We start from the raw sequence: 8,792 nt of genomic DNA, 5'->3' as shown, positions 1-8,792 counted from the left end.
GGGTGAAATATTGCATTTTAAAAAATTTGAATAGACCGATGGAAAGGGCATAAGATACTGTAAAACTTTTGTCTGAAATATTTTTTCATATACCTCATATTTTAGGAAATATTAAATAAAAATGAAAAAGTCCGTTTTTTTCAAGGGGTGGTTTCAACCCCTAAACCTCGAGATAAGCACATAAAAAAAATACGTGTCTAATGTTTTTTGATGCTCTACAACATATCCAATGCTCATCAAATTCGGTGAGGGACGCCCCCGACCGTTTCCTTGTAGTAAGACACTTATGGTAAATCAGTTATAAAAGTAAATTGCAAATGTATATTTATTTACGATTTCTGATATTATAATATAAAACGACTGTAGGAGATATAGAGAAATCTTAAATATGATATAATTCATAGCTCATTGAGAAAATGTATAAAAAATGTTGTTAATTTTTATACTATTACGAAAGTAATAGTATAAAAGTTTTTATAATATTACATGTCTAGAGAATGCATATAGTATGTTAAGATCGTCTTAATAAAGACAATCTTACGAAAATATTGCATCCATGTCAAGATCTTGATTATATATGTTATTAAAAGTTCTATAAATTTTTTGGCACACACATAACAGTAAAGAGCCATTTTCTTCACATGTAGGTATAAAAGAGCATCTTTAATCAAGGTTGCTGTTGTTGCATCTGTGCTTGCATTACAGCTAACAATTCTTGCATATGCCGTATTTCCGCTTCCTTTTCTTGCAATATACGATCCTTGTCCGATACAGCACTGTTTTTCTCGGATTCTACAAGACTATTAAAAAAAAATTTATACAATAATCATATAAAAATCATATAATAATCATATAATCATATAAAAAATAAATATAATATAAAGGTAAAAAAATGAAAATTTTTACTGAACTAAAACAAGTTTTAAATGAAAAGTGTATTACATTTAAGGAAATTATAAGAAAAAATATGAAATTATATGAAAAATATGAAAAATATAAAGAAAAAACTCTTAGCAGTCAAACAGATAAAACTAACATCGCACAATTTTATGCTTTCTTATATGCATGCTGATCGACAGTTCAATTCACTATATAGATTTTGCAATGCGATAGCGATTCGTGTTATTCTAGCTTAAAACAAGAATCAATGTACAATATATAATATTTTGTTATTTGGCAACTTAGTTTCTTGCATAGATTTTGTAATAGACAATAGCGATTCATGCAATTAATTGAATTATCAGTATGCGTATAAGAAAATATGAAAATTGTGTACCATGTGTTTCTAGCTTTACAATATGTTTGTTAGTATGCATGTTAGAATGCATGAAATAATGTATTGTGTGACGATAGATTAAGTAGACGATTAATATTAAATCATAAAAGACACATTTAAAAATCATGCTTTCGAGAAAAATACCATACGAATAAATATTGTTCAAGTCCCTACTCAGAATTGCTGCAGATTGTCTTGTTTATATTATATTAAAAAGAAAAATTTATGTGATAAAACGAAATGCACACTTACGTCTGACGTCGAGGTGGTACTGGGGCCCCCTTAGCCAATCTTTCACTACGATAATTTTCGTAATGTACTTCTTGTGTTACTTCTTGTAAATCTTGCATATGTGTACTAAAAAAAAAGATATAAAATAATGTTAAATTTATATAAAATTAATGTGTTATATGTAATATTTTATAATTAAAACAAAAGTAACTTACATTAGCATTGTTCTCAATTTAATAAAATCGCAGTGATCAGGATTCTCAACTTCAACAACACCCCACGGATATAATCGACCACGTACTCTCTTTCCTTTGACTTCAAGCAAAGTATTTGCACCACATACTGCAAATGGAACAGCCTCTTTTAATTGACGTACTTGTTCTTTATAATCCTCATCTTCGTCGCTATCACAGTCTGGTAAAGGATATATTTTGATTCCACTGCCTTCAATCTCTTCCATAACTCTTTTCTTCAGACGTAATACTTCCTTTTTAGTAAGTACATCAGCTTTCGCTATTACAGGTACTATGTTAACTTTGTTATGAAGTTGCTTCATAAACTCAATATCTAACGGCTTCAACCTGTTATCATTAAAAAAAGGATAACTAATTATATTAATTCAAAAACTATAAAAATAATAAAATATATAAGCCAAATAATAATTAAAAAAAAAATTTTAATTATAATATTTTAAGTTTTTAATAATAAATAAATAATTTAATTATACATGGTGATAATTCGTACCCATGACCAAATGGAGAGATAAAATAAAAACAACAATGTATTCTGTTGTCCACAATATTCCTTCTGTTTAAACCACTTTCATCACGAAGGAATCTCTCAAATTGATCATCTATATATTGAATGATAGCTCTGAAACTATCTGTATTATCAATTGCATCTCCATAACCAGGTGTATCAACAACTGTTAATCTAAGTTTAACGCCTCTTTCCTCAATTTCGACTGTTGAAGCATCGAGTTTAACAGTTTGATTAGTTTTCTCTATTTAATAATAAAAACAATAATTATACATAAGATATATTTTATATCTTATATATTCACATATAAAAATTAGGAATTGAGAAAGACATTTGCTAAAAATTTTGATAAAACTTAATAGTTTAATACACATTTATAACCGCCATAACTAACATGGGGAACACCATGTCTGAACACCAGGTGACTGCTCCGGGGATTTTGACGCGCTTTATACAGGCTGTTCTTGGGCAAAAAAACGACAAGTGTCCGGCTGTTTCAATGGGCCATAGTTTTACAGAAATCGATTTTTAAAAATGATTCTAGTCGGCCGTGGCACACTTGATACGTTTGACCGTCACTATTGAACAGCAGTAGCGTTAGCGCAGTTGATAAGATGTTGGCTTCGTACATAATAGGTTGCGTGTTCAAATCTCGTGCATTTTCTTTATTAAAAATTTGTTCTTGTTTGTAATTATTTATATTATTATAGATATACACGAAAAAGATTATTTATTTGATTATATTAATATATTTTTTGTAAATGAAATTTTAAAATTTTTAAATAATTATTGTAATAATTTGGAAAATCTGTATAAAGAAATATTATCTTTATAAATTTTATTTTAATTTAATGTTAGTAATTTTCATTACTTTTTTATTAAAATGAAAGTTTATAAATTTTCATATTAGTAGATAATTTGTCCTCTTGTTGTCTTATTTTTCTGTTTTTCCTTATCAATTATACAATGATAAAGAAAGGTTGTGCTAACATGTCACTCTTTAACGATTCTTTATTGTTTAAGAAAATTAATAGAAAATTTTTCTCATGTCATGTCACTCGTGATCACTCACGTTTTTATTACATTTTTATTTATGTGTCCATATGAATAACAACAATGACGACGACGACAACGACGGTAATAATAATTATTCTATACAAGAATATTTAATTATTTACTAATTTGTAAATTTATTAGAATAAAATTTCATTAAAATAAAAAAGTAATAAAAATTAATAACATTAAATTAAAATTAAATTTATAAAGATAATAATATTTCTTTATTCAGATTTTTCAAATTATTACAATAATTATTTAAAATTTTAAAAATTTCATTTACAAGAAAAATATCAATATAATTATATAAATAATCTTTTTCGTGTATATCTACAATCTACAATAATATAAATAATTACAGATAAGAACAAATTTTTAATAAAAAAAAAATGCACGAGATGAGATTTGAATACGTAACCTATTGTGTACGAAGCCAACGTCTTACCTACTGCGCTACTATTGCTGCTCAATAGTGACGATCGAACGTATCAAGTGTGCCGCAGCCGACTAAAGTCATTTTTAAAAATAGATTTCTTCGAAACTATGGCTCATTGGCTGAAACAGCCGGACACGTGTCGTTTTTTTCGCTTAAGAACAGCTTGTAAAAAGCGCATCAAAATCCCCGGAGCAGTCACCTGATGTTCCCTTTGTAAGTCTAAATTTGAATATATTGTGTGAATAACTAATAATTAATTACGAATTAATAACTTAATTAACTCCTGTAGTCTCCGCTTTACAAGTTATTATTATTATTTATAGTATTATAGTATATTAAGATTAAAGATGTGGATACCCACTTCTTATACAAAAGTACCTTTACTTTTGAAAGACAGAAACACGTATATAGTATATTAAATATATGTATACACACACACACACACGCACACGCACACGCAAGCACGCACACACACACACACACACACACACACACACACACACACACACACACACACACACACACACACACACACACACACACACACACACACACACACACACACACACACACACACACACACACACACACACACACACACACACACACACACACACACACACACACACACACACACACACACACACACACACACACACACACACACACACACACACACACACACACACACACACACACACACACACACACACACACACACACACACACACACACACACACACACACACACACACACACACACACACACACACACACACACACACACACACACACACACACACACACACACACACACACACACACACACACACACACACACACACACACACACACACACACACACACACACACACACACACACACACACACACACACACACACACACACACACACACACACACACACACACACACACACACACACACACACACACACACACACACACACACACACACACACACACACACACACACACACACACACACACACACACACACACACACACACACACACCAGAGAGAGGATCATTATTTGATTATTTAATGATACAGCAATTAGATATGAAAATTATAATAGTCAAAAATAAAAAATCAACAATGTCCTCTTAAAATATTTTTTTAATTTGTTCGAACATTGTTTTAACATTGTTCGATATCATTTTGCCCTATGAGTGTAAATATTTATTTTTAACGTATTTTTAGCCGCAAATACGAATCCATAGTCCGAATTTGACTTTATGTCACAATTGTGAGAAAAAATGCGATAAAATTAACCAAAAACGATGATTTTGAGAGATTTCATGACGTAGCAGTGGCAGAAAAAAAATATTTTTAATTTCATTAAGACTCATGGCTCCGCGACTATGTTGCTTTGATGACGTTAGAAGCAACCGTCAGGAAAAAATACTATTAAGAACTGTTTAAAAAATTATAAGAAAATTGAAGCAAATAATATAGAGAAACTGTTTAATATACTGTAAAAATCTCGCTGTTAATTTGAACATGTCTCAACAGTTTTCTTCAGTACAGTAACTGAAATCTTGTACAACACAAAAATTTTTATGATATATTTTCAACTCTTAAACGTCAGTTTATGTTGATTTTAAATGAAATTTAAGCCTTTTAATTGATTTCTCACTATTTTCACATCAGAAAATTTATTCAGTACTGATCGGACGTGAACTCGAGAACTGCAGATACCTCCCAGGTTTCTAGTCTATCATCTTAGCTGCTATGCTATTTCTTCAATTGATACTAAGTTTCTTATTATCCTTATATGCAACCGAAGCAATAATTTTAATTTTTTTTAATAATATTATTTAATATTAGGTGTACAACTTTGCTTTCGCCGTTTTTTTCCGAAATTCGAGGCTTTATTGTAAAAAACTAGTTATACATTTATGATTCAAAGTATTGTCCATCGCTGGCCACTGCTTTCTCCCATCTTTCGGGCAGCGTACGAATCCCGCGTCGAAAAAACTGGTCATCTTTTGAGGCGATCCACGAATCGATCCAATTTTTTACTTCTTCATAAGAAACCGAAAGTGACAGTCAGCCAGGCCGTGTGCCATTGATCGAAACAAGTAATAGTCAGAGGGAGCAACGTCTCGAGAATACGTCGGGTGGGGTAGGACTTCCCATTTCAACGGTTTCAAGTATGTCTTGACCACTTTCGCAACATGGGGTCGAGCATTGTCATGCTGCAAAATCACTTTATCGTGTCTCTCGTTGTATTGCGGCTGTTTGTCTTTCAACGCTCGGGTCAAACGCATTAATTGCGTTCGATATCGATCGCCTGTGATTGTTTCAGTCGGTTTTAACAGCTCATAATACACTACGCCGAACTGGTCCCACCAAATACAGAGCATGACCTTGGAGCCGTGAATATTCAGTTTGGCCGTCGACGTGGAAGCATAACCGGGAACTCCCTATGATTTTCTGCGCTTGGGGTTATCGTAATGAACCCATTTTTCGTCCCCAGTCACAATGCGATGCAGAAATCCCTTCCGTCTTTGCCTTTCAAGCAGCTGTTCACAAGCAAACAAACGCCGTTCAACATCTCTCGGCTTCAATTCGTACGGCACCCAATTTCCTTGCTTCTGAATCATTCCCATGGTTTTGAGGCGTTTTGAAATGGCTTGGTGAGTCACTCCCAATGATCGTGCCAATTCTTCTTGATTTTGATACAAGTCTTGATCAAGTAATGCCTCCAATTCTGCATCTTCGAAAACCTTTTCTCTTCCACCGCTATGCCGGTCTTCGACGTCAAAATCACCGTTCTTGAAGCGTTGAAACCACTCACGACACGTTCTTTCACTAATAACGGCCTCACCATAAGTATTTGAGAGCATTCAATGAGCCTCAGCCGCAGATTTCTTCATATTGAAGCAGGAAATTAAAACCTCCCGCAAATGACGAAAATTTGGCTCGTAAACTGCCATTTTCAATCGAGAATAACTTTATGATGCAAACATAAATCGACTAATGTTTCTATGGGGTTATGTTGACAGATGCCCAAGTTTATTGTATGACGTCTATGATCTATTTATTTCGACCACTACTTACCGCTAAAGCCATCTATAGGAAAACGGCGGAAGCAAAGTTGTACACCTAATTATATATTCATACAGAAAAGTCATTCCTATATACGGCGACAGAGCTGAAAGATTGTGATTTGGACAGACGTATCAAGTTCTGTGAGGAGATGATGCGTCGTTATGACCAAAACAATAATTTTTTCGAAAACATAATCTTTTCTGATAAAGCTGCTTTTCGATTGAACGGGGAGATGAATCGGCACAACTGCCGATATTGGAGCGACGATAATCCTCACTGGATGAGCGATATCCATACCCAATATCCCCAAAAACTTAACGTGTGGGCTGGATTTTGTGGGAGAGGAATAATTGGACCCTTCTTCATAGAGGGAACACTTACAGGTCAAAAATATCTAGACCTTTTACAATTACGAATTGTTCCAGCAATTTTTGATTTGGTTGGACGAGAAGAAACCTGGTTCCAACAAGATGGAGCGGCTCCACATTATGCGGCAAGGGTAAGGGAATATTTGAACGAGGTCTTCCCTGAAAGGTGGATAGGCAGGCGCGGAGAAATAGAATGGCCCGCTAGATCTCCGGACATGACGCCATTGAATTTTTTTCTATGGGGATATGTCAAGAATAATGTCTACAAGACCAAACCTGCGAATGTGGATGAGCTGAAGGAGCGAATTATGGACCAAATTAATGGGATAACACCCGAGATGAAGGGAAACGTTTTGAAAGAATTTTATTTCCGACTTGGATACTGTCAAGAAGCGGGAGGAGGGCAGTTCGAGCATTTAATACGATGAATGGAGGTAGGTAATGACATTGCCAATGGTCGATCTGAACATGAGGATGATACTTTTTTTGAATCCAGTATAAGCGAATAAATAATCCAAGCGGAAGGAATCTAATTGGAAGGAAGATTGTGAAGAGTGAGGACGGGTGGGAGTGCCCTTGCCGAAATGGTCAGAGAAGAGAGTGAGCGCAATTGGAAGCGTACACAAAACAAACCGCTCTGTTTAGAGCGACCAATTATCCAGTCGTGGGATAACGCTCCGGTTAGGGAATGTTTGTTAGAAAAACTACGGTCTTCCATCATCTTGGTTGGGAGATCGGCGAACAGTCGCCGTTGCGACCGAGGTAAAGTGGCCGAGCTGAGGGCTTTGGAAAGGGCTTGGGGCCAGCGTTCACATGATCTTACCAAATATTGGGTGTCCCATTTAAAAAAATCATCTTGACCTCCACGGTACCCGTCAAGGTTAATCAGCGTAGCCCATTCGGTAGGTCTTATGGAGTCTTACAACTTTTATCCGAAACATTTTTCCATCATACCCATCGTTTGCGAAATAATCGGCCGTATCCGAACTTTTGCCATGCAAACACTAATACTCGCCTCAAAGTCACCGCCAGGGGGTTAGAAGAGCTCATGCCCAGGGTTTTGGAAAGGGCTCGGGACCAGCTTTCACATAACCTTACCAAATACCGGGTGTCCTATTTAAAAAAATCATCTTGACCTCCACGGTACTCGTCAAGGTCAAACAAGGGTGACCAGTTGATAGATTGGTTAAAACCCTACAACTTTTGTATTTAACATTTTCCTCTAACTCCTATAGTTTCCAAGAAAATCGGCCGTGTCCAGACTTTTCGGACACCCTGTATATACAGGGTGGACCATTTTAATCCATCCAGTCGAATATGTCGAAAACCAAGCACGGGAGAGAAAAATTTTTTAGACAAAAGTTGTTTGGTTTCGAGGGGACCATAAGATGGTACCATTGCTTTGACCTTGAAAAATTATTTGAAAGTCACATGAAAGTCACCTCAATTTTTTTAAACGGCATCCCCTATTTTTTATTACATATTCTTGTAGCTGACCTCGAGAGCTTTCCAAAACATTTTAATGAAATGTTTCTTCATTGAGTACTTTTCGAGTTATAAAGCTCCAAAGTTGCAATATGAAAAAATTC

The 8,792-nt window shown here is 34.6% G+C and overlaps 1 protein-coding gene across 2 annotated transcripts in view; it reads right to left on the bottom strand.

The window, feature by feature from the left end:
* Positions 1-301: 301 nt before the first annotated feature.
* Positions 302-8,792, bottom strand: part of LOC116846848 (septin-1) — a 73,080-nt gene continuing 64,589 nt past the window's right edge. For both annotated transcript variants that reach the window (XM_032821187.1, XM_032821188.1), the window contains exons 3-6: positions 2,252-2,510; positions 1,723-2,088; positions 1,529-1,633; positions 302-800 (exon numbers count right to left, since the gene is read on the bottom strand). In XM_032821187.1, coding sequence (XP_032677078.1) covers positions 668-800; positions 1,529-1,633; positions 1,723-2,088; positions 2,252-2,510 — 863 coding nt within the window. In that variant the 3' untranslated portion in view covers positions 302-667. The remainder of the gene's footprint in view (positions 801-1,528; positions 1,634-1,722; positions 2,089-2,251; positions 2,511-8,792) is intronic.

The sequence above is a fragment of the Odontomachus brunneus genome, unplaced genomic scaffold, assembly GCF_010583005.1.
Source record: "Odontomachus brunneus isolate Ranch 3 - 2012 unplaced genomic scaffold, Obru_v1 Obru_scaffold_070, whole genome shotgun sequence".
Classification (NCBI taxonomy): Eukaryota; Metazoa; Arthropoda; class Insecta; order Hymenoptera; family Formicidae; genus Odontomachus; species Odontomachus brunneus.
This window is presented reverse-complemented; position numbering and strand designations above follow the sequence as displayed.